The sequence below is a fragment of the Mus musculus genome, chromosome 1 (assembly GCF_000001635.26).
Source record: "Mus musculus strain C57BL/6J chromosome 1, GRCm38.p6 C57BL/6J".
In the NCBI taxonomy this organism is placed as follows: Eukaryota; Metazoa; Chordata; class Mammalia; order Rodentia; family Muridae; genus Mus; species Mus musculus.
Window position 1 is genome coordinate 153,245,089 of NC_000067.6, and position 26,892 is coordinate 153,271,980.

At 45.4% G+C, this 26,892-nt stretch overlaps 1 protein-coding gene across 1 annotated transcript in view; it reads right to left on the minus strand.

The window, feature by feature from the left end:
• The window catches only part of Lamc1 (laminin, gamma 1), a 113,865-nt gene that overhangs the window by 26,167 nt on the left and 60,806 nt on the right, over positions 1-26,892 (minus strand). Inside the window, exons 2-13 of the mRNA NM_010683.2 lie at positions 17,302-17,606; positions 12,988-13,118; positions 10,101-10,267; positions 6,864-7,052; positions 5,989-6,106; positions 5,524-5,622; positions 5,299-5,435; positions 4,757-4,879; positions 4,477-4,666; positions 3,952-4,064; positions 2,149-2,370; positions 1,850-2,038 (exon numbers count right to left, since the gene is read on the minus strand). Coding sequence (NP_034813.2) covers positions 1,850-2,038; positions 2,149-2,370; positions 3,952-4,064; positions 4,477-4,666; positions 4,757-4,879; positions 5,299-5,435; positions 5,524-5,622; positions 5,989-6,106; positions 6,864-7,052; positions 10,101-10,267; positions 12,988-13,118; positions 17,302-17,606 — 1,983 coding nt within the window. The remainder of the gene's footprint in view (positions 1-1,849; positions 2,039-2,148; positions 2,371-3,951; positions 4,065-4,476; positions 4,667-4,756; positions 4,880-5,298; positions 5,436-5,523; positions 5,623-5,988; positions 6,107-6,863; positions 7,053-10,100; positions 10,268-12,987; positions 13,119-17,301; positions 17,607-26,892) is intronic.

The window sequence follows — 26,892 nt, forward strand, 5'->3', positions numbered from 1 at the left end:
CGGCATACTGAATTAGCACGGCCCAGGGAGCAGAGATAGGGAATCAAGGAGGAAGGTGGAGACCAGCATGGACTCTGTAACCTATGCTCTAGGGCCAGCACGGAGGGGGCCGTGACCAGACCACAGGGTTGTCAGGGCTGTCTGGGGAAGGTTACCTTCCAGAAGCTTGGAACTGTAACTCTGGGCCACCAAGCCTGAGGATCCCATCAACCCAGGCCTTGGGATAAATACTCTGTCCTCTTTCATCTCCGGCATGTGCTCCTGGCTACCGTAACTCCAAGGAGGCCGGATCTGATGCGGTGCACACGTCTCATCAGACAGAAAAAGGGAGAGGAGATGCAGAGGGTGAACAGAAAGCGTCCAGCCCTGCACCAGGTGGGGAAGGAAAGGAACAAAGGGCTCTGCCTAGGAGAGGGTGCCCAGGAAAGGAACAAAGGGCTCTGCTTAGGAGAGCGTGCCCAGGGCTGCGATACAGACTTGGTCGCCTGAAGAGACTGGATCATCAAAGTCATATGAAAACCTCCAGCTGAAATAAAGAGGTGATCAAGGGGTACCCAAGAGGAAAGAGAAGAAAACCAAGGAGAGTGGGAAGTCAGAGTTCAGATCAGAGGCAGTCAGCCACTGTCCAGCACGGCCATGATACTGACGTGACAAGCAAATACCCAGGTCAATGAGCTGAGCAGAAAGTATGGCTGGAGGTGGGGCTGAGGGAAGAGACGAGAACACAGGGGAACAGAGGGAAATGGGGGCCCTCCTGGCCCTGCTGTGGGCAGCCACCAGCTCCCGCACAGCCATCGCCACAGGGTACAAAGGCAACATTCCAGCTTCGATGCCTCCTCTGATAGTGTAGCTAGTCCACATGTAATCTATACTTCAAAAGCTTGAGACGTGATTTGAATCAGACTAAAACAGAGATATCAGGTAGCCTGTATCAAACTCATTCCAAAATGCAACTTGCTTTCAAAGTCTAGGGTCAAGGTTCAAATCCCACCAGTGCATGTAAGACATACTGAACAAGCAGCACGCTGTTTAGCCCTGGTTTTGTCTTCCTGCCCTTCACAGTGAAGGCAAAGTAAGCCAAGGAGGGGTAGTTTGCTAGTGACCCCTCTGTGGTCAGAATAGCTAGGAACACCTAAAAGAGACATAATTTTATGCTCTTTGGAAAATGAATGGGGTGGCTACAATGGGGACAGAGGTCTACCCAAAGCTCTTAAAAAAATAAGTAAATAGGGCTGGAGAGATGGTTCAGTGGTTAAGAACACCAACTGCTTCTTCCAGAGGACCTGAATTCAAGTCCCAGCAACTACATGGTGGCTCACAACCATCTGTAATGAGATCTGATGCCCTCTTCTGGTATGTCTAAAGATAACTACAGTATACTTGTCATATATATAAAATAAATAAACAAAATCTTTAAAAATAGATAGATAGATAGATAGATAGATAGATAGATAGATAGATAGATAGATAGATAGATGTTCCCAATGTAAAGTGACTGACTCTGAGATGCTGGAAGGGTGATTCAGAGACAGAATTTTAAGATTGCCATTTCACATGAGCAATTCCAGACAAGCCAGCAGAAAGCCCAGTTTGGGTTCTTACTTTATGAGAAATTACATTATATGTGGTGACAGTTCTATCTGGAATCACAAAGCTGTGTTGCAGTCCCAGCTCACCTGTGCCTTGCCACACAGCCTTGAACAGAGCACTCAGTTTCTGCTCTCTTAGTCACAGCAAAACAACAGCCGCAGTTCCATCTTGGGGTTGTGAGGTCACCCGAGGGAAAAAGGCTGTGTCAATGCTCACAACCATAGAGAACTCTGAGGGATGAGGAGCAAGGCAGACTCACCGGCAGTGCCAGTCGGACAGTGCGTGCACACCACTTCCTTTGTCTTTGGGACAATGGCACAACTTGAGCCACCGGGGCAGGGACAAGGCTGGCAGTCAGAGGAGGTGCCCAGGGTTGAGTCCCCATAGTACCCATCGCTACATTTCTCACAGTGGGGGCCGGCTGTATTGTCTCTGCAGTCACAGACACCTATTGCGAGAGTGGAGATACACTATCAGTACAGTAACAAGAAGACAATGGATGCCACTGCTAATGGCAAAAGGACTGGCAGGTCCAGCACTGGCCACAGGCCTTCTTACCTGTCTCCGGGTCACAGGTCTCACTGTGCCCATTACAGGTACAGAGCACACACGGGCTATAAGGTCCAAGGCTTGGAGTTTCTCTTCTGTACCCTGGGAGGCACGTCTCACAGAACTGTCCCCCGTATCCCACTGGACAGGTGCAGGACTCCACCCACGTTGCAGGGACTCCGGGCCCAGGGCGAGCACTTTGCAAGGTGACATCATCCAAGTACCCAGCGCCTGTTTGTGGTGTGGAAAAGAGAGCCACTGAGGGGCCTCCCAGCTTCCAGAGGCTCATCACCACTGGGTAGCTCGTGAGAAGCCAGCCCCAAGAGTGCAGGCAAAACTATCAGCTTAGGTTATTCATGGGAATGGCAACCAGAAAAAGACATCCAAGACAACCATGTGGTACAGGATACTCATGGAGTTGAAGTATGGCACACGCGCAAACACACACACACACACACACACACACACACAAACACACAAAGAGGATTGTATAGCTCTGACGAGTGTGCAGCCCGCCCAAAGCCATTAAGCCACAAGTCATGCTCTGACATTTCCATGAGGAAAAAGAAAGCTATGCTGAGTTAGACCAATGGTCCATCCAATCCAGCAGAAACCACAGTCAAGTGGGCCTTTGGAGATACCATCATGGGTAAAGTGCATTCCCCCACGTTATGCAACATGACTCGCTGTTTATATAATTCATATGGAAACTGACCACCTAGGCTGAAGGAAACTTCTATTGCTGGCTTGAACCTAACTTTAATAGGTGTACGGCTTTTTTCCAGTCAGACCATGAGTTATGGTGCACTTCTAATCCCTAAACATTCTTCTGTCTTCCTGGTCTAAAAATATTCTCCCTTCAATCTTGCTCCTACTCCCCAATGATAATTCATCTCTTTCGTCTCCTTCAAAGTTCTTGAAGAGAATATTCTTTATTTTACTTTTTCACATTCAAAATGACTGTTCAGAGAGTCCTGGGGTCTTGCTCAGTTTCCAAGCTAAGCCAAAGCTAAGCTCCTCCCCAGTCCCCTCCCATGCCCATCTAACACCCAATGCTGCTCTTGTCCCAAACCTGTAACTATTCTTTCTTCTCCACGTTCCCCTCCTTGGGCTTCAGGGCACAGACCTCAACTCTGTTTCTAGGATTCCATCCCCTTCCTATTTTCCCAAGTTTACAAATAAAGGACCAAAATGTAGACAACTTCTAACCTACATTCGTAATCCAAACCTCTTCCAAGGGCCCAGATCCATATTAGTAATTACTTATAAAACATTTCCATCTGGACACTCAGGCAGGGATTTCAAAAAATAAGCAAACAAACACCCCAACACATCCAAGTTTCAGCCAAGGGGGGGAAAAAGCCCTCATTAGTAAGTTCTTGAAGGCATATTTTTAAACCTTTATTTACACAAAATTAAAGCCAATGTTCACAGGGTAATACATAGATTCTGATAATTTAGCCAATAGTTCAGATCACTTGATAATTACATGGCAGTAAACAAAAAGAAATGGAGGTTGAAGGTCAAGCAAGTTGAACTAGTAGTTAATAATAAGACTGAGAAAATCTATATATAAAATGGCATTTCAATTGGCTTATTAATTATAAAATAAGACTATCACTAATTTTAGTGAATGTTCTCCAAATCCTTAAAGAGTGTTTCAAAGTACATTTTAATATACAGTTGGTGATCCTTTGGATCAGTGTGAACACATCAGAACAGGACCTTTTCTTTATCATGAATCCTTTTATACCCAGTCCTTTTATACCCAGTCACCTCCTTAATCAACTCCTAAATGACATCACAACTTACTCCTCTCGCTGTATGTACCACGGATCTTGATAGAGGTCAAGTTGTTCAGGAGCTTCTGAAATTCAAACGGGGAGAGAGCGGGCCTCCAAGGGTAATCCGTTGCTTCATGGAGCCTGGAGACAAAGAAAGGGCACAGAACCCCTGTAAGGGTAGGCTGCAAGGAGGCTGTTTCTTGCCACCACGGGCCATGCTGACAAGCTAACCAAATGAAAGAGAGCATTGCCAGCTTCTCAGTACAACTGAGAGATAGATAACAAAGGGCTCAGCTCCATAATCCATTAGGGCTTTTTTTCCCCCAGAGAATTTCTGCTGTGTAATCCAAGCTGGCCTTGAGCTCCTGGCAATCCTCCTACCTCAACCTCCACTGGTCTAGGACAATAAGCATGAGCCACCACATCTAGCCCAGAAGTTTCTCTTTAACACACACCTTGAGGCCAGATCAACTCAAGATAAAACAAAACAGCAGAAAGCCACTTTCTCTTTCTCCGCCGGTCAGGCTTGAGTTGGCAGAGAGAACAGTCTCACCTGAAGATGTACTTCACAGTGGTCTCGCTGGGGTAGGAGTTGCCCTGAGCGATCAAGGGCACGGATACTCTCAAGCCAGCTCCTTCGAGCACAAGGTCCTCTGCGGAGAGGCGAGTGTCTCGTCTGTCCACTCGGAAGGAGAAGGAAAGATTCTGCCCATAACTCAGGACCTGGTTGCCCAGGAACTTCACTGGAAGGTAGAAGTTAGGCTGGGTCAGGGTGTGAGGATGTGACCAAGAGAAGGATCTAGAAAGCTGTGTGGCTCTGCAGCCTCACTTACCAGGGGCGATGAAGTATCTAGGAAAGTAACTGTCTGAGATTACGGCAATATCTTGCCTGTCTGAGGACCACTCCAGAGACGCCTCCGAGCCATCTCTCTGCTCCACGCGCCACCCATCCTCATCTGCAGGTAGGAATGAAGACCAGAGCACGTTCAGATGACAAGCATCCTATACCCAGGCCCCACAAAGTGTATGAACTGCACTTTCTATAAGGAAATTACCACTACCACCAACAAAAAAGACCCTGTAACAGAACCTATATATACTGTTCCTTGAAAGATACATTTTGCTGTATTTTTTAATAAAATATTTACAGACACTGCTTACTACAATACATTCTCTAAAATCATATGTATGTCCTCATTAAAGGGCCACACAAGAGAAAAACTATGCATATTAGTAACATCAAATATCCCTAGTATCAAAAACACTCCCAAGTTACTGATAAAAAAAAACAAAAAACAAAAAACCAAACTACCCATATAGGAATGGTCTTGGGAGTTCTAGAGGCCTGTGAGGTGGTGCATAAGGGCTACATTACCAATCTGAAAGGTGGAGGAGATGTCATAAACACTGTAGCCAACAGCATTTGTGCACACAGAAGAATGGCCAAAGCAGAAGCAGGGTGTGCAGCCCTTAGGATTAGATGACTCCAGATTAAAAAATCCAGGTTTGCATCTGGAAGAGATTAAGGCACGATCAGGCACTGCTTTCTCGGGAAATCTGCTGCCAAGGCCAGACACAGAGCTAGAGGAGCTGGGGCTACCTCTCACAGTTGAAGCCTTCAACATTGTCTTTGCAAACGCATCTTCCTGTTTCAACATTACACTCGTCTGTGCTGCCCGAAGGATCGCAGGAGCATGGCCTGTTTGAGGGGAATGGAATGAAATAAAAAGAACAGGCAGGAAAGAAGCCCCACTCTGAAAGTCAACCCGTTTTACACGACGGCAGATTCTACCCACAGAGAATCTCTAAAGGACAGGGTGAACTCATGTTAGCTTTATATTTGGATTTGGTTTCAGTCAAGAATACTCATCCCCCGTGATGAAACCTAATACTGTACATGCTAGCTTAAAACTACTGAAAAGCACTTTCTGTCCCCCCAGTCCCAGGCCATCACCACTGCGAGTCTAGAAGTGTCTTGGCCATTACCGCTGGGAAAATGCTCCCACTACAGTTACCGTGTCCCTGCGCAGACCCAGGACCCGTCTCTGCTCCTGAAAACATTTACCTGCATCCTGCCTCAGTGAGGGAATGGAACCCAGGCTGACAACGGTCACACTTGTCACCCATCACTCCTGGCTTACAGCTGCATCTGCCGTAACTGTCACACTGTGTGCTGAGAGAACCTACAATGTAAAGAGTTCATGTTCAACTCCAAGCCTGGACAGATGGGTAAGTAAAACCAATGTCAAAGCAAACACAAGCAGGAGCCAAAAGCAATGCCTGATGACCAGTATGTCATCTCTGGATGACAGAGAAAATGAGGACTGAACGCCAAATGACAACTCTGTAAATCATGGCTTTATAAGCCCTAACAGTTTAGTGTCCCAGGCACACCCGAGGTAAATCTACCCACCACTCTGGAACAAAACTGTACCCAGTGATACAGTCCACACAGACCAGTCACCTCTCTGGAAATCAAATGTTCCTTAAGGCTCCTGTCTAGAATTTTAGTATACAAAGGTCCAAACAACAAAATATTAGCCCAACTCTCAAAAGATAAAAATTAAAAAGATTACAAGAGACTAAATGCTACGCATCTCTAGACACACACTAACATGCTGTGCGCAGCTCAGCTCCCCACGGATATCAGACTAAACAAAATCATTAACAAGGAAAAGCCTTTCACAGTCAAAGTTCAAATGGTCTATGGCCCAGCTGCCAATTATTTACAGAACTGCTCCTTCTTCTATACACACTAGAAAGTTATCTGAAAGTTCAACTTAGCATGAAGGAGGCAGAATGAGACGTTTATAAGTTAGAACAGCATACATCACGCCACACTTAACTCTGCACATGCTCAGAAAGCAAAGCTTTCCTTCCTCAGGGTTCAGGAGACTTCTCTTTTAGCTTACTCCACTCACTGGGATGGATGTCACTCACCAACAGGGCTGCAGTGGCACGGAGAGCAGGCTTCAGTGTTCCCCAGGCGGAAGAAATTCTCCCGGCACCTCTCGCACTTGGCACCATCTGTGTTATCCCGGCAGTTGGTACAGTGGCCACCATGTCCAGTGGAACGGTATAGTTCAGGATCAAAGTAGCACTCTTGGGATCGGCCATTGCAGTCACAAGCTAAATATACAAGTTATGCCACATAAGTATATCTTTAAAAAGACAAACTGTGTGTATATCTGTGTGAGTGAATGTTATGTATGTGTGTGGATGCCTGCAGAGGGCATCAGATCCCCTGGACCTGGAGTTAGGGGCAGTGGTGAGTCACCCAACATGGGTGCTTTATTGGGAAATAAACTCTGGAAGATGAGTATGTGTTCTTAACCTCTGAGCCATCTCTGGAGCCTCCAAGACCTATATACCTTTAAGAAAGCATTTTAAAAGACTCCCAAGAAAACCAAACCTCAATTTACATCTCTATGACAGATGGCATAGAATAAAAATGACTGCTAGCTACATTGTTTATTTAAAAAAAAAAACCAGTATGTCAACAAATTCAGAAAGCCTGATCATCCATTACTTTACTAAGAAATATCCATCCTCATAGAAAAAGTATACATAAGAACTCCTATACTCAGAAGAGAATCTGTCTCCCAGTGGCTGTTCATACATAAGAGCCAAGTCAAATGATCATTTTTCTGTTTTTCTGAGACAAGATTTCACTATGCAGTGTTGGCTGGTCTGGAACTCACTATGTAGACCTGGCCTTGAGCCATACACCTGCTGGCTTCTGCCTCCCAGTGCACCCCACGGGTAACAATGTATATAATCACACCCATTTTCCTAACTCCTTATCTTCTACTTCTAGCACTAACAGCAAAAACAAGGTACTAATTTATCATGCATCTTTTCTTTGGACATTTGCCTCAATAATTCAAACACATTAAGACACCAGCTTCCAAGGAGCCAGACTACTCTCTCCAGACCAGGGAACTTGAGACCTGTAGGTTTAAATTAGCATGTCTGATGACGCAAGCAGAATGACAGGGAAATCTAGACACTTCAGATCCATCTACTGGGGAACCACAGATCTAACTAGGTCATCTGTTAAACACAACCGTACTTTAAAACTAAGTAACTGGCTGGTCTTGGCAGTGCACACTCAGGAGGCAAGTTTCTATGTATCTGAGGCTAGATTGGTCTCCACAGTGAGTTCCAAGGTTACATACTAAGATCCGGTATCCAAAATAAAGAAATATTTCAGTTTTTAGTGCTGCTTCTAGTGAGATGATTTTCTAAGACTTAATCTGTCCAAAGCACATATAAGTTCTTGTCCATCACATAAAAACAAAAATTTTGCTTAATTTACAATAAATACTTTTCAAACTATTTTAAAAGATATCTGAATATGTATTTTCTTTCTCTGTACAATATATCCTATTATAGAATTACAACTGAAAACATTTTTAGAAACTTGAGTTGCTGGCACCAAGTTTGTTAAGTTGGTGCCCCCACCCTTTTCAGTAGTTGTTGTACAGTGCCTTCCCCTTTCACTTGCTATTTCTCTGACCCCCAAGCTGTTCTATGACACCCTGCAGTCAATCTAGCCTTCTGGAGTAGTGGTCCGGTGTTGGGATCATGAGGCAGAACAATTCCCTTGTCCACTCTGCTCCATCCCAAAGCTATAGGCCATGCTGTACCTCGCTCGTTAATGGCTAGGATGAGAGAAGACAGCTGTGTTCTTCTCTTGTCTAGCCCCAGTATCCTGATTGTCCTGTCATAGTCACATCATCCAGAAACTATACTCTGAGGGGTTGGTCCTGAAGAGACTATGGAGGAAGGCAAATCCAGCGAGCTCCTTATCAAAGCCTGTGATCAGTGAGCTAACAGTATTTTGTTTGTTCCTATTTCCTAGAAAAACTAGAAACACGACATCGGTACACACATACTTTTCAAATGCACATGTGTTTAGATGTTTTAGAAGTAATTCGTGCATCTCTTTCACCAGTCCTCGCCTTACAACATCCAGTTACATTAGTGTGGTAATGGGATTAGGTAATGGGATTAAAGAAGCTCCCTGGAATTCCTAGAAATGCTAGAGGAGGCGGGAAAGTTTATCAGCAACTCCGGGCTTTGTTGAGAGAAATTAAAGACGAATAATACAATTTGCTCAAGACAGCTCAATGAAAACAGTCAAAAGTCCTTCACAAGGTGCTGTGGTAACTGCTCTAAGTTCCAAGAGTCCTTTTTTCTCAGTCTTTCTATTTCCCAGACTGATGAAGGACTCAAGAACACTGTGGTGGCTTTAACGTTTGTTCCTATTAAGCCTTTCACAAGTCATGACTCTGTCTCCTCTCCGGAGTCCCCCTCTCAGGCTGTGCACAGTGAGCCAAGACGTTCTGAAGGGTAAGTATGTGTTAACTTCTTCATCTTGACCTTTTACTAGGGCACAGGACCTACCCCTTCTCCTGAAGCCACCCAGATTTGCAGGGCAGTGGCTGGGCAAGCTCTTCCCTCTATTCTCATTGGTCAGATAAAGAAAAGATGAATCGAGTCAGTGTACTGACACATGCTAACCAAGCTGGCTGCTGGAGTGCAGGAGTCTAAACAAGTGTACCTAGGGTGATGCACGCCCACAGATCCCATCAATCATCAACTATGTAGGGGGAAATAATGTCTGTACTTATGTCTGAATACATATATACAGACTTTTCTCTATTGTCCTTATTCCCCAAATAATGTGGGACTATTTACATGGCGTCTACACTGTAACCAACAGACAACAGACGTGGAAGAGAGTGCACGGTCACATGCCAATACTACGCCATTTACATAGAGAGCTTGAACGTGCATGGACTTTGGTACGTGAGGAAAGTTCTGGAATCCATCTCATATAGATACTGAGGAATGGTTGATTTTAAAGGGCCACACAGTGACTTCAGAGGTCGCAGTTTAGAGGTGCTACATTGGCCCAGTATTTGAGTCTAATCAAATTCCTGAACCTTGGAGATTCGGCTTCCACGTTGATGTCCATGAAGGAAACAAAACCAGTGGGACTTATTCACAACCAACTTCCTTATCTATCATTTTCCTCTGATGTGCATGTGGCTCAGTACCCTACTCTATAGAAGTAGTGCATTTCAGTTTCCAATCGATGAGGAAGTCACCATTCCCTCCCTCCTGCTATAGTCCCTAAGACATTGGGCAGACTACACCAGCAGCACTCACGAAGGCACTCGCTGGCGCTCTCAGCAGTCGCCCTCCTCCACGGCCGGTCATTGAAGAAAGGCAGGCACTTTTCACAGTCAACTCCGTATGTGTTATGTTTGCAGTTGCACATGAGTTTGTCAAACTCGTTCTTTACACACTCGCTGGCATGTCCGTTACATTTACACCTGGAGAGAAAAGAGACAGGAACAGCTAAGAATGGAACTGCTGTCAGATCCTAAAAATGATGCAGAAGAAATGGGTATACAGCAAACCAAAAGTAACCTAAGAATTTTTTGAATTTTACCATTCAAAAGTATAAACTCAGGAACTTGGCAAGGATAAGCTGAAACACACACACACACACACACACACACACACACACACACACACACACACACACCAAAAATCCCAAGATGGGACATTAACTAGACAGTAGAAAGTCCCTAACAGTTTCTAAGGCACTAGCAGGATGTTTCCTGAAGTCAAGACTGTCGGGAAGCAGAAGACAATGATTAAGAATAGCATAAAGTCGGAAAAAAAAAAAAAAAAGAATAGCATAAAGTCTGATACCAGGCCACCTGGGCTTCCCTGTCACTTACAGAGTACCTGAACCTCACCTGTAAAACAGAGTCAAAGCTCCTCTCAGAGTCACTGGGAATTGCTCTATTTCTGCACACTGGACTGCACAGAATACAGGTTAATACACATATCAGTAATCTACACTCATGAGTGTGCTTCTGACTGAAGGAGGAGGGCCACTGACTTTGATGCCTCACTCCCCATAGATGCCCAGTAGTTAGGTGGTCCCCTGGGGCTCTCTGTGGGCACGGATCACTGAAGGACCCCCTAGATGCAAGTATAGCAATAAACTGAGGGCCCGAGGGAACTTGGAGACGTGAATGTGGCTGGAACAGATGAGTCTCTCACTTGCTTCCTTAAAGACAGCAATTCTACAGCTTCATCTACACCTAAAAATGTCTGTGCACACTGGAGTCATCTTCATCATGCAGAGATGAATCCTGCCTTGATAATTCTGTTTCGATCCTTCTTTAAGGCTCCTGTCCTTGGTGATTATACAAACTTAGTGTCTCCCAGGGCCTAAAACTATACAAATCTAGGACTGAATGCACCAGCACCTCCAAGTTAGCCCATTTTCTTAGTTTGCTGGTGGTAGCACTGTTCTCTTCTTGATCATTAGACCTTAAGATCATCTTTGATTAAAGACCTGGTCATTCTCCTTTCACAGTAAAATGCACCTATATGTCCCTCTCGATCTGCATGCCATCAGGTGTTTGCTGTCTCATATCCAGATTATACAACATCAAAGAGGACTGCACCACACTGCCCCTTTACCTCTTTCCACACTCACCCGAGACATGTCTTTGAACTGATTCTGCAGGTTAGGATATAAAGTAATGGGCTTCGTGGCATCTTCAGAGCTATCTATGTACCACTATCCTCTACTCTCAACGAACACTCATCTTCCTAACCCAGTTTTCATATTACAGCCTTACTCCAAACACTGCCAAAAAATTTCTCAGTGGCTACATTTCAAATCAACCTCACTGAGCATGTTGGGAAAACCATAAACAAAAATAATTTTTCTGCTCTTGAGATTTCACGGGCTAACACCAGAGAAGAAAGTCTATGATTCTTAGCCTGTCGTCTCTGGGCATAAAGCGATCTTTCTGGTTTATAGCTGTGCAAAGATGTTTTCTTCCCATGGAGCAGAGTTACACGCTGAACTTCTGCTAATACACAGTCATCCTCCTGCACTCAATCCAGACATCTTCCACTCAAATCCCACCTGCCCTCTAAGACCCATCCAGACCCCATCTGCTCCTCTAGTCTTGCAGTTCTGTATCTTGATTCATGACATTTTTGGTTTTGTTCTGAATATACACGGGTGCACTAGCACAAGCTGAGTGCCCAACACCCTCCCCAAGTGCTCGAGACATGGAAGTTTCTGGATTCTTGAACTCTTTCAAAACCAAACTTGGGAGTGGGACCAAGTCACAGCATGAATTTCATGGCCTGAAGGTAATTTTACACAACGCTCAGGGACCAGCATTTTGACTGTCCACTTGTGACATCACATGAACACCAGAAAATATTTTACTTTGTAACATTTCAAGTATTGTGTGCTGGTTAATTTCTCTATCAGCTTGGCCTAAGTGTGGGGAATCTGGGAGGACCCTCTATGAAATCGATGCCTCTATCTGAATGACCTGTAGGTGGGCATTTTCTTCATGAATGATTGATGTAGGGAGAGCCAACTATTGCAGGCAGTAGTGCTATGACTAGGCAAGGATCCTGGATTATGCAAGAAAGCAGGCTGAGCAAGCCATGGAGAACAACCAGTAAGCAGCACCCTCCATGGCCTATGGCTCGGTTCCTACCTCCATGCTCCTGCCCTGCTGGAGTTTCTGCCCTGACTTCCCTCAGTGATGGACTATAATCTGGGACTTTTAAGACGAATAAACCTTTTCCTTCCCTAACTTGCTTTGGGTCAGGGTGTTTTTCACAACAACAGAAAGCAAACTAGAACACCTTGAGATAGTAGATTAGGGACACTCAGCCTATGTTTTGATTTTTACCTATTTAAGAATTATCCTTAACTCCCTCCTAAGATCCAAGAAGGTCAAGGTTTCTCCCTTGGGCAACTGCTCTGCAGAACCTATTACTGGATTCTGCACTTAAGTGGTCAATAAATGTAGATTTAACAAGGTTTCAGAAAACCCAGTTGCTTAGCTTCCAGAATGAGAAGATCTGATAAGAAAAGTCTTCTAGGTTATGGCTTGTCTTTCCAGATCCACGTGGTCCCTCCTTAAGTTCTAATAAAGTCATAAACAAGTTCTACATCAAAGTCCCACCACCATCAAGGCAGCTTTAACAGTCCACTCACCTGCCGCCCACAGCAAAGTCTGAGATTGCGTAATAGTAAGACTTGAGAACTTTGGGGTCGTTAAACACTTCATCTCCAAAGGTGTTCAGGCGATTGAGCGTCACTCTGATGTCAGTGGCAGTTACCCATTCCTGCCAGGAAGCAAAAAGGCAAGCAGACACATGAAGAGAAGCCGAGGAGCTGAAGATGAGAGATGCACTTGACAAACTCTTCTAAACAGTTCCTATGTCAATCAAGATCGTCTTCTGCTCCATCAGTGAACTGCTGAACTACAAACCTTAAATTCCCTGATAGTTTCCTCCTTGTCTCCTCGGCAGCTAACACCATCACTTCACAACTTGGAGTTTCCAAAGGCGAGGGCACTGCTGTTTCTTCCTGAGGTGACTGAAAGGGCTGAGCAAGGCTCTCTTAGGCAGACAGAGACCTAAGCACAAGGTCGTGTGTGAGCATATGGACCCGAGCCCACTGAGTGCAGTCTGTGTTTGTTGTGATCTTTTACACAATGTCACCTCTGCTAGGTCTTCCAAGGCCACTCTACCTTAAAGTTATCACCACGTCATTGCTTTGTTGCTGTCACTCATGTCCACACTGCCTATGCCACCCCATCAAATGGATCAGAGGGTAGGAATCTGTGTCCATTTTGCTCAGTGCGGGGTCCCTCACGCTTGGTACAAGGCAATGAATCTATGTCAGATCAAGTTGAAAGGTGTACTGTAACAGCAGCAGACAAGAATAAAAGCTGCGCTATTACCCTGATTTTTATATCTAAGCCCTTATAGTAACCATGTTTTCATTGAGCTAACTTTATCAGATGCTCATACTGCTATAAAAATGATCCCAATGACTCCGTCTGCCAGGGCCACACCCTGGGCAGTCCCTCTCCATGCTGACTCTGGGCTTGGACGTACAGCTGGTTTTGGCAGAGGGGATATCAGTCAATTTGACACAAGCAGAGGCTCAATAGGGAGTATTCGCGATGCCAAGGGACTTGTCCTCACTGTGGAAAAAAGCCTGTTCTGGTCTCCTGAACATGGAAGACCACAGCGGAAGAGAAAGACTCAGCCTTCAGTTGACCCGGCTGGTGTGTGAGCCCAAACCCAAAGATGGCACTTCAACTCAAGTCCAGGAGACCTTTGGGCACTGTGTGTCAGACTCATCCTCACAGATGTACAAATAGGGACTGACGCAGGCATCTATGCTTGCAGAGAGCTCTACGGGACCATCGAGCGCACTCCTGATAAAGAACCAGCCTCAGGCTATGCCAAACACCTGGCAAGGCGGAGAACTCATAAAAACTAATCTTCGGGAAGCTTCGAGTATAATTAGAATGGAGAAGATGATTTCACTGTATCCAGTCTTGGAACTCAATAACAACTCCCACTCGGGGCCATAATGGCAGGAATCTGTTAGTTGTCCATAACGTAAATAGCTAAACACACCTCTGCTTAATGCTAATAATACCTTCCAAGGCTCCATCTTTACCACAGCTCCCCTTCTTAAAGAAGTAAAGCTCACAGGGCACCACTGAGTCAACTGCCTGCAATATGAATATCTTATTCATCAATATGACTATCTTAAGAACAGAGAATCTGAGGCTCAACCGAACAGAGGCCCAGTGTCAGCTCTGTCGCTTACAACTGAAAGCTGGGGCAATTTACATCCTTTCTGAGCTCTGATTCCTCATCTGTAAAAATGAAGATAAGAAAAAAAACAACCAACTTACAGAGTTACAAGGGTTAAAAGACTTAATATACACCTAGACACCACAACACTGCTCAGGCATCTATGGCTGAGAACCCACTGCACTACAGCACAGTTAAGAGCTACCACACAAGTGCTATAACAGAGACTAAGAACCACAAACCAACACACCCTGATGATACTCAGCCAGTGAGACCAGAGAACTTCTCCATCTCCTCGGTCGGAGAGAAGGCAGCTTAATCTGATCAACTAGATGTCACATCTGCTCACCCGATTTGGCCCTAGGCTATGAGAGCCAGGGCTCTTCTATCCACACACACATAATTAAAGCTACCACACAATGAAACGAACACTCAAGGCATTCTTAACACATAGTCTCACTGGTTTCTAGGGCGTGAAGAACAGTAAACTGCAGAGTCCCTCCAGGGGAGCTGCTCAGGACAGGCTGGTGGGCATGCTGGCAGCAAAGGAGCCAGAAAACCAGTTACAACCTCAAACACCACTCTTCCTGGCCCCACTGCAGACCCTACAGGCCAGGAAACAGAATCAACCAAAGAAACAAGTGTGGCAGACGTCTGCTGTCTCGCCTCTCCTGAGGCTTTCTTTCCATCTTCAGTTATTCCATCTAAGTTAGCTGTTCTCTCTGTCCTGTATCTCATCTGCATCACAAGAACCCATCTCACAAAGGCACTGGCTAATGGATTTACTTTCATATGTACCCTCTCTGGACAGCCCAAAAGAGTACAATGGGTGAGAAACCGAACATCAGAAAAATATATTCTCATCTTTTGGCTCTACCTACAACTATACAACCAAATCAAAAGGTGTCCTTGAATGTAATAACAAATTACAGGGCTGGTGAGAGGACTCAGTGGGTAAGGATGTCTGTGGCCAAGGCTGATGACCCGAGTTCGAACCCCAGGACCAACATGGTAGAAGGTCTTGCATGTTGTCCTCTGGCCTACATGTGCATGTTACCGTGTACACCTGTGCTCTCACATATACATACAAAATAAATAAACGGAAAATAATAGTAATTATAATAAATTCCAGAGACAGAGGCTGAAAATCCAGAAGTAGAAAGCCCAGAAGAACTCCTTTTCATGAAATGGGAGTAGCATTTGCAAAGTCACAGCTAGTCCTTCCTTCTCTCCTCTGTCAGCCAATATAGACGGCCCCCATCTAGATACTTACATCACCATGCAAATAGATATGACATCAGTGACTGTATCAACATACTAAGAAGGACACGGGCTCCTCACTCTTCCATGAGCACATAGCCAGAGCATGTGAGAAGTTTAGAGAAATCTGAGCAGTACACAGAGACTCCATACGAGGATGTACAGGGATGCGCACAGAACAGAGGAAAGGAATCCTTGATTTGTTTTATTATTAGGTGGGAAAAGGTTTTCAGGTGATGCATAAGCACGCCAAGGCACCCTAACTGTTATCCTGACTCTAGAACTCAACTTCTCAGGTCAGGAAGAAAGAGTTCCCACAGTGACTATCAGCAGCACAGACAAGTGTCCTCGTGTCGAAAGGAAGGAAGAAGAGAATCTTAAATATCTTGCATCAGTTGTTTCGCATTGCTAATTTTAAAAATATACCTTTTCTACCTTTTCTTTTTTTTTTTTTTTTTTTTTTTTTTTTTTTTGGAGACAGGTTTTCTCTGTGTAGCCCTGGCTGTCCTGGAACTCACTTTGTAGACCAGGCTGGCCTTGAACTCAGAAATCCTCCTACCTCTGCCTCCCGAGTGCTGGGATTAAAGGCGTGTGCCACCACGCCCGGCTTATTTTCAAATAAAATCAAATCAAGGAACAGTTATGAAAGGATGCAAGAAAAATAAGAGGTTATTTCAAATGCCTTATTTTATTTACTCGGAGAATGGGCAGACAGTGAGAAGGTTCGGCAGGCAGAGGCACCTCCCGTCAAGTCTATGCCCTCAGATCCTCTAGGACCCACCAGGTGAGAGCCAACTCCCATGCACTGGCCGCCTAACCTACACACATGCTATTGTGCTTACACACACATAGACACAAAATAAACTTCAAAATGTAAAAGAATTAGAATCTTTTTGAGACAGGATCTCATGTATTTCAGGTTGGCCTTGAACCAGCTACCTAGAGGCACTGGTAACTGAGCAGTCTACCAAGCGGGATATACATCCCTAGCCCCACACCAAATATTTTCTTGGAAAAGTCAGAAGCGATATGTTCCCTCCTCACGAGCACAGACGAAAATGAAAACTGTTCAGTTTTAATAAGATTTTCAAAGAAGCAGAGTGTGGGGGTGTACACCCATAATCTCAACACTGGGGAGGTGGAGGCTAGAGGGTCAGGAGTTCAAGGCTATCCTCAACTACATACATGGGCAGACTTTGTCTCAAAATACCTCCTTAAACTAACATGTGTTTTAGAAAGGTTACACCCTGGGATATATTTTTTAAGAGTAAAAGAACATAAGAACACATGTTCCCAAGGCAGAGGGAAGAAAATGGCTTTTTTTTTTTCACTTATAGATAACACACAGGAGAATGGCATTAAAACCTAGCCACCCACGGATGGCTCACTTGGGTAGAGCAGCTGGCTCCCACACCACCCTGTGGGTGCCTACCTGGAGCACAGGGCTGTTGTCAAAGTTGTAGGCACTCGGCCGTCCTTCCAGGGTTGAAAAGGCCACGTTGCCACCGGTGAGGGGGGAAATGTCACTGAATTCATCAGTACACAAGGCCTGCTGCTCGTCCCCTCCGGTCCTGATGAAGCCACGGTTAGCCTTTGAGTACGTGTTCTCACAGGACCCACTGTAGTACTGATAAGGAATCCAGGGCCCGTCTTCCCGAGTGCGCTTATAGATGGCGAAGCTCTCTGGACGGCTGGTGTGGAACTTGAGGCGCACGTAAGTGATGTCAAAAGCCTTTCCTGCGGAACAAACACATCAGAGTACGTAAGTCGTGTGGATGAAGATAAGAAAGGCCCCCCATTGCTAACTAGCTGTGAGATTTGAGGAAGAGCCCAGCATTAGACCAGGAAAACCTCAGGACACCAGACACACTAATGGCCCCGTAGGCTCGTCTAAGCCTGGAAATTGCCCATTTCCCCACAAGTGGTTCTTAACATAGGCCATGAAAACTTGTATAAGTGCGGTACTAATACATTTTAAAATAAAACCAAATAATGAGCTCACCTATTCTTACTCCTCGGGCTTCATTGAACGCTTAATTAAAATATCTTTTCTTAGAAATCTGAAAGCTTTTGGAATGGGTCCTCTGGGGACGTCCAGTACATTCAAAGCCTTTCCCTTTATTAACTAGAGTGCTTCTCTTGGTGCACTGTCCTCAGAACGGTTATCTACCCTGGGGAGAAGGAGGCTGTTTGGGACATGAACAGGAAAGGAGAAAAACCCTCATTCAAAGGCTCAGCAAAGAGACAAAAAGAGAAAGGTTCTATCTGAAGATGCTCACAAGAGACCATGTGAGAAGCCAGCTCTGAGCAACCAAGTGCAGGAGGAGGAGGAGGAGGACGACGAGGAGGAGGAGGAGGAGGAGGAGGAGGAGGAGGAGGAGGTGGTGGCGGCGGCGGCGGCAGCGGATTTGGGAGTTCCTGCACAGCTAGGGCATGGCCAAAGGTTTGGGTGGCAAGACCTCAGACAACACACAGCTATTTAATCCTCACCCAAGCTCTTGTGAGGCCTTAGAACACATTTGCTTTGCTAGGTCTCTGCTATACCAGAGACAGCCAGAGACCATGGCTGGGTCAACAAGTATTTGTTCAGCGCAACTCCACACTCAGTCCTGTGCGATACACTAGACACAGGATGTGAACAGACCAACTCTCTGCTCTCAAGGAGGTGGCATGTACTCCCCCTACGTAAAGCACCTCTTAGAAAAAACCTACCCTGACCTCCTGTGTAGAGCAGGAGCTCCTGCCCTCTGAGATGCTCAAGGAGTCCTCTGCCATCCAGCAAGGCCAGAGCCTCCTACACAGCTTTATCTACAGTAAGGCTGATTTTCTCAACTGGTCCAGATCAGAGAAGAGATTTAATAACTGCCCCTGACACATACACACACACACACACACACACACACACACACACACACACACACACACGCATGCAAGAAGAACATAGGACTATGCTCTATGAGGCCTGTGCTCAGGTCTAGCTCCTTTATTGTCTGATTTCTCTGTAGCAATTTCTCTTTTATAAAGATAAGGACAATCCTGCCCATCTGCTCTTGCATACCCTTGACCCATTATAAAGTTCTAGGAAGCGTAAAGCAATACTGTAACAGAGTTTATGAAGACAACTCTTGAACCAAGGGTTTGAACCTATTCAGACAAGGACCTAACTGGCCCAGGGGCTACTTCGTAATTACACTCACAGAAGAACACTCCACAAATACAGGCCTCCCTAAGGTACCCACATAGCACTTTTCCAAGCAGGTCACACACAACAGTTTCTACAGCTCTGTTGAAAGAACCATTGTCTCTGCTAAATCAAAATATGGCAAGCCATGAGGATGAGATTGTTGTATAGTATGCATGGTATTCCAGAAACTTACTATCTAAGACATTCCAACAAGGCAAACAGTTGATTCTGCACGGGAGTAGGTGGCTTGGGATTCTACTGGGCTTCCACATTACCTTGCGTTTCTTCTTTTCCTACCTTTCTGACATCTCTGTGCGTTTTAGCACCCTGACCTATGGCAGACACCTTCTGAAATAAGTTTGCATAAAAGACCCCTCATGTGTCCATAGCAGCAGAACACCCAGAGAGCTACACAAGGAATGGAATGGAGGGGCCAGGGCATGCAATCATCTGTGCTACTGAGACTATGATGCCTGTAAATGATTGAGACTTGAGGGCTCCCATGTCTGCCTCTGCGTCTCCTTCCCCCTGCCTGCCCTCCCTCTATCTTACCAGATTTCCTACTCTTATTGGTCCGTCTTATAATTCAACTCTGGCAAAGTGAAAACTAATTCAATAATAGGTGGATAGAAAGTAAGTCCAGGTTCTGATTTCCAATCCAGTGAGTCTGCCACGCTATCATTTCATCATGGGATCGATCAATCAAAACAAGACACTATGGCTTTGAGGAGCAGGAGCCAGATCAAATGATTGAGGAAATCCTAAATTCTGGATGCATCACCTCTTGTTCAGGCATAAGAAGACAAGCCATCCGTACACCCAGCCTTCAGAAAATACTTAGCATCTGAGAGTTCTGCTGCCCTTCTCCCTCCCCTGCCACATGTTCCCCTTAAAACAAAACCCTCAAGTGCAGATGTTTAGAATGGAACGCTCAAAATTAATTCCTATGTTCTGCTCTGAATCCTACAGTCCATGCTGGCTGAAGAGATGGAGAAGGGGAGGGGGCTGCCCGAACAATGGGGATGCAGCCATGCTCCCAGCAGGGCCAAGCCAAGGAATTCTGCTGCAGCCTCCTACGTGGTAAAATATTTCTAATCTCCCCGAGTACGGAGAAGCTCTTCCTGTCTCAGAGTTGGATGCAAACACTGACTGCCGGGGAACATAAACGTCTCTCTGTTATGTGCAGTTCAGAGAAATTCCATGAGGACCTTGTGAAACAACTGCCTGTATAGTTTACTGATGAATGATAATGGCCATACAGAACTTTCCAGGATTCCAAAATGCCTTCCAAGGGCTGAATCAGAACAAAAGAAGTTCCTTCTAAAGAACCAAATTAGGTGCCACGGGGCTCACTATTGAACTTACAGGCTAACTCTCTAGAAATCAGAAACTGAACTCTCTCTCTCTCTCTCTGTCAAGTCAAGATCAAGAACGTTAACACTAAGAAAGCTGTAGAACAGTCAATTAGAGACGGTGTATGTTTAGGCTACTAACTAGGCCTCTCCAAACAGTTAACACAAACAGTAGACGCAGAAGGCCACTGTTTGAAAACGTTCTCAGGGTTGTGAGCAGAGAGTTCCCAGGACAGCATGTCCAGCTGTGCACCAGCTGCCACTGCTGCACCTCAGAGATGACTGCACACAAATACAACGCCACCAGTCCACACAGTCCAGAGCCAAGTCAGGGCCGGGTTTGGGATCTTCAGGCCAACCCATGAGAAAGCACTGGGACAGTTAAGCACATCCAGGGTGTGCTGAGGTGACCCCAGCAAGTCCAGAAGAGTCATCCCTATGACTGAAAGCTCCGTCCTTGAGGGCCTGGGCGAAGAGCTGGGTTCTTCCTACTGCCGTAAGCATCATCTTTCAAATAAAATGTTGAAAGAGAGGAAGGAGAGGAAGAGGAAAGAGAGGGGCAACCAATTTCTTCCCCTTAGATTTCAGCAACTGTTCATAGTCTTGCCCTTTGTCAAGTAGCCAAATACTATCAGAAAAAGGGCACAGGCCCACAGAAAGTACATTTAAATTACTACAATTTTACAAATGGGATAACCTTGACAGTTTTCTAGCAAACGGTAATTTTCAACTAAACTTATTATAACAAATACAATGGAGCTTTCAGTCTGAGAAAGTCTCCTCTCAAAAGCATGGCCCGGGCCTTCAACAGTCTTATGTTCCAAGTGTGTGTGATGAACACATCCCTTCACATTTGTGCTACGCTATAACCCAGACCTGCTAAATGCAAAGGCAGAACATGGGGGGCCAAAGTATTTAGAGTTCTTTTGTAAGAGTTGGTCTATACATCAAAGGCTACTTATAAGAACCATGGTATATGTCAGCATGGAGCTAAGGAGAAGAACATGTTTTGAAGTGAATGATATGGTTTTGGAGATAAAAACATCCCAATTTCTAAGAAAATTAGATTTTTCCATAAAGTATCAAACTTGAAGTTTTGGTGAAGGCCACAATTCTGCCCTCTCCCTGCTATTCCCCCTAAAACCACCTGGTACTATCCGTCCCTACTGCCAAGGAACAGGTCTCCAAAGGCTGCATATTCTTTAGTAAACTGAAAAGCCACACTATTGTGACTCAGCCTGGTTATTAAACATGGCTGTCTCATCAGACAGCCACTGCACAGACCGAGAGACTTCTTAACTAATACTAAAATGTCAAGCATGCTTGGAAGGTCATTTAAAATAGGTGCAAATTACCATTAGAGACTACCATTTTCCATTACTAAACATCAGATATATTTATCTTAATCTGGGTACCTCCTCTGCCACTTCACGTTATAGCTTCAGCAAAAGAGATTAGATTACCAAGTGAAAAGCCAAGCCAAGAACTGGCTGGGAGCATGGCTGATTAACCCAAGCCTCATGCTTACAAGACTTAATACAAGCCCTGATTCAGGCTAGTGGGTCACAACATGCCTGAAATCCTTTAGCCGAGCTAAAGGAATGAGGCTGGTCCTTCCTCCCACTCATCTGCACACTCAGGGAAAAAAAAAACCTACTCACTCTGCTAAGCCAAGTTCTAGCTGTGGGAACCGACTGACAGGAGGGAGGCAGACAAAGAAGGCAGATGATTAAATTTACTGAGCGAATAAAGTAAGCAAAATGTCAGTGATGCATACGCTGGCTGCAGTAGAGGGACTTGAAACATGGGAAAGAGAAAGAAAGAAGACACCAGAATCTGCAGGTCTGTATGGCTCTATGCTGTCTTGTCTGCACAGAGGATGAGCATCAGTAAAGGATTCGTGAACAGACAGCCTGATGGTAAAACCTTTCCAGCATCTAAGGATAGCAGTGTAGTACAAACCAAGACCAACTCCGATAACCAACCCCACCTGATCCCCACAATACACGGAGCTGCAGAAGGCTAAAGAGTGCAGCTTTGTTTCTTCATTAACTATTTAGTCAGTGAATGACCCCAAAGCTCACGGTGACAAACTTCTGAGAATAGTCTAACCTTCCATTTTGTAAGAATACCTTTAACTGGTTGTTTCTGTAGGTCCCAATGAACACGTTCCCTTTCAACTCCCCACAACCATGTTCCGCTTCGCTTGCATCTCTCATCTATATGAGAAATTCCTATAAAACCACGTATGGCTCAGTATAAGATGGCTTTCTCAGTTTTCATGGTTGTGCGTTCATTTCTTACCACAGCTACCCACTAGGTCAGAGTTAACACTCCTCACTGGTCCCAAGAGTCGTATAGATCCAAATTCTTCCATTCACTCAGCAAATATTTACTGAATGTTAATATGTACCAGCTAGTCAATATTCTAAGCATGAGGCCACAGCAGAAAGGGAGATCCATATGGTGCCAAGCAGGTGGAGTTCACCGTCTAGTGGGTGTCAGAGCGGGGCTAGGGCTGGAATAAATACGCACTAATGTTGTCAACTGGGGGAAAGGCTCTGTCACTGCTTGCCATGGGAAACTTCAAGGACTTGAGTTTGATCTCTAGCCCCAACGTAAAGGCCAAACAGGAATGTGCCTACAAAATCCCAATGCTGTCAAGGCAGAGACAGGCTGATCCCTTGGACTTGTTGGCTAGCCAGCCAAGCACAATCAGTGAGTCCCTGATCCCAGTGAGGGGCCTTGTCTCAAAAAACAGACTCTGGGGCTCCTCGGGAATGGTATCTGATGGTGAATTCCAGCCTCCACATGTACACACTTGCACAACCATGAGCACTCATCATAAGCACACACACACTTGCGCACATGCACACACATTATCTATGTTAGATGATAGAGAGCGGGAGAGGGAGAAATGCTATCTAACATTGCATTCTCAGAGGTGACGGCACTAACATGGCTATGGCGATATCTGAGCACAGACCGTAAGTGGAACACTGCAACATGTGGGTGAGAAGCCTTCTCAGGGAAAATGCAAATACCCTGAGCCTGTCAGCAAGCTTTAGTTAGGGAGTGGTCAGGAGGTCAGTATGAGTAAGGTGGAAAGCACGAGGAGATGGGGCCGAGGACACAGGACTTTGTAGGTCATTGAGAAGACCTGGTTCTTACTAGGTGAAAATCCACTGGAGAACTCTGTAAGCAAATGTACATGCTCGGCTACTGTTCAATTCTATATATTTATAGTGTGTGTGTGTGTGTGTGTGTGTGTGTGTGTGTGTGTGTGTGTGTGTGTGCATGCGCACATGCAGCTTTACGCATACTATGTACCTGTGGAGGTCAGAGACAACCTTGTGAGATCTGGGCCCACATTTAAGTTGCTAGGCTTGTGCACAAATGTGTCTGGCCACTGAGCCACCTCACCAACACCCCTTGACTGCTACTTTTATAAGACTCACTTGGGCTACTGAACTGGCAAAGCACTCTCTAGCTGGGCTGGAAAAAAAAAAAAAGCTGCTGGAGGAGGGGCTGCAACAACCTAGGCAAGAGATGACAATAGATTGGTCCAAGGTAGCAGTAATAAGCAAGGTAGCTCCAGAGTCCCTGGTCGGGGCTGCCCCTTTTCCACCCCATGCCTCGTGGGTCAGGCATGCTCAACTGGAGCCAAATGGAGAAGCATCTGCCTGCGTCTGCCTGCCCAGAGCACAGAAACTCTGGCCAGATGTTAGGCCCCTTTTCCTCCCCACTTTTCCCCAGGGTCCCCCCCCCCTTTTTTTGGTTCCCTACACGATACCACACAGAGTCTGGAGCTGCGGTGTAGCTCCATGGTGGAACACTCCCCTGGGTTCAAACTCCACTACCACAGGAACAGACAGACCAACACTGAAGTCGAGGAAGAGGTATAGGCAGGAGAGAACAAAATCTGGAAGTCCTCAAGAACCAGTGTTCAAAGACATGGAGTCAGACAAAAATGTCCTTCAACTAGATTCAGACGTGAGGACAGACGGACACTGGGACTCATGAGAAATAGATACTAAAGACAAAGAGACTTTTATTTTTTGAGATGGTATTACATCATTTCCTCCCTCTAAGACCTCCCTGCTCTCTTTCAAATGTATGACCTCTTTTTCCATTAATTGTAATTACATCAGGGGTGTGTATTTGTTCCTAAATACATACAAATTCATAAGTACACCCTGCCCAGTCTCTATAATGTTACTTGTATGTAAATGGTCTCGGGGCTGACCATCTGGATAACCAACTGTTCTGTTTTTCAAGAAGAGAACCCAGCTGAGTCAATTATTTCTGAAAGATCAAGAAAGATGGAGATTGCACTCTGGCCACTAGATTTCACAACCTGGAAGTCTCTACTATATCGACAAGAGGTTTGGTGGAATGTTAGTTAGAAACAAAGAATGTTGGGTTGGGTTGGGTGGAGCGGGGCAGGGTGGGGTTCGGGTTGGAGCCAGCTAATAAAGACAATTTCTAAGCAATTTTGTTATAAAGAATAGTAGCTGGATAGGAAAAACAAACAAATAAACAAAGGACGAACTTCCTTTAAAAAGATTAACGTGTGTGTGTGTGTGTGTGTGTGTGTGTGTGTCTGTCTGTCTGTCTGTCTGTCTTTCAGGCTTTCCACTCTGTATGCCTAACAGCAAGCACCTTCACCATCTGAGTCATCTCCCTAGTCCTGAAACTGTCTTTAACAAGGCGAGAAGATAACTGTCTTGTGCTGATGGAATGGCTCAATATACCTGGAGTTTAAGTGAACACTAAGTTTTCCTGATGGGACAGATGGACCCGAGTGAGTCCAGAATGCTCACCTTAGCCTAGAGTAAAGCCCAGGGGGACAGCATTACCAAGGAGTCCCAAGAGAGAAAGAAGGAATAACAGACAATTCACTGAGTGACTCAAAAAATATTTAATTTTATCTATACATATGTTCACCAGGTATATGCAGCAGCCCTCGAGTGTCAGAAGACAGTTGTGAGCCAATATTCGGGTGCTGGGAAAAATCTGGGTTCTCTGCAAGAGCAGAAGGTACTTATCAATAATGAGCCAAACAGTTCAAACCCAACAGAGTCCCAGAGCCCTCCCCCGTTCTACATAGCCTGTGCTAGGCGTTCCACATATAGCACTCTCCATATCCTGACCCCAAGTTAGGCACCACATTGGCAGTCAGCATCACCTAGAAAACTTTTGAAAACGGCAAATAAATCTTAAGTCTTAGTTCTAATAAAATTTAATTTTACATCCAACCAGTGACTTTTATATGCAATTATGGTTGAGAACTACGTCCCTGCTGTGACGGCTAGTTTTAATCGTCAATCAGACACAATTTGGAATCATCTTTGAAGGAAGTCCTCATGAGGAACTGTCTATATTACACAGGCTAAGAGTGTGCCCATGAGGGATTTTCCTAAGTTGGTTAACTTAAATTGGAAGACCCATCCTGAATATAGGCACCGCCATCTCATGAGCTCGGTCCTACAACGGAGAAAGCGAGCTGAGCATGCGCGCGCTCCCTTACCAACCAGCCTCTCTGCTCTTGGCTGCAGATGGAGCTCGCTGCTTCAGGCCCTGCCGCTTGACTTCCAGGCAACGATGCACTATAGCCTGGGACTGTGAACTTAAATAAACCTTCTCGCGCCCAAGTTGCTTGCGGTGCATTTTACCTTTGCAACAGAAACGTGGGCTAGAAGCGTTTTCATCTCAGTTCTCAGACTTTAAATGAGTCGGAGAGAAAAATCCCTGAATGCGGGTGTAACACTGTAGAATGAATGGGGCAAACCCAAGCCCCTCCGTTCACTTTCACAGGTGACACATTTCAAGGCAAAACATGTAGCAAGTACCCACCACAGACAAACACAGGCCGCAAACACGACAGGGGCTGGTTACTCAGTGCCGGCAGGCTTGGAGTGACTAGACCCGCTGAGTCCAACCTCCATCACATCTCTTTCCCAAGTCAGTTTCCTCACAGCTGTACTTCTTAGGCCAATAAATATACATTTGATGTCTAGAAAACTACATGTCTAAAATGCCATGTTATCCTTTACATGCAAACATGGGTGAAGTTCCTTATCCCTTCCGGCTCCTTCTCCTACAAACTGCTACGATATTAAGGCCACCAGCAGTTCTCATCGGGAGGAACAGATACAGAAGCAAAGAGTTAACCTCGGGTTCATACACTCCAACAGGTAAGAAAGCAGTTTGTTCCTTTGTCAAACGCCTAGGCTTGTCGAAGCCAGGTCACTGCTGGGTGGTGCTGGCGTTCTCAGGCAGGGTGTCTGTTACACTCTGCTGGGTTAGATCAGTGTGGAAATACTGACTTTTCAGAGAAGACATTTCAGATGTTTATTTTTAAGAAGAAGAAGAAGAAGAAGATGTATACCTGGGAAGTGTGTGATGCTCACATAAGAGAGCTGAGAAAGAGGGAGAGGAGGGGGAAGAGAAAGGGAACAGGGAGGGAAAGAAAGACTAGAGGGAA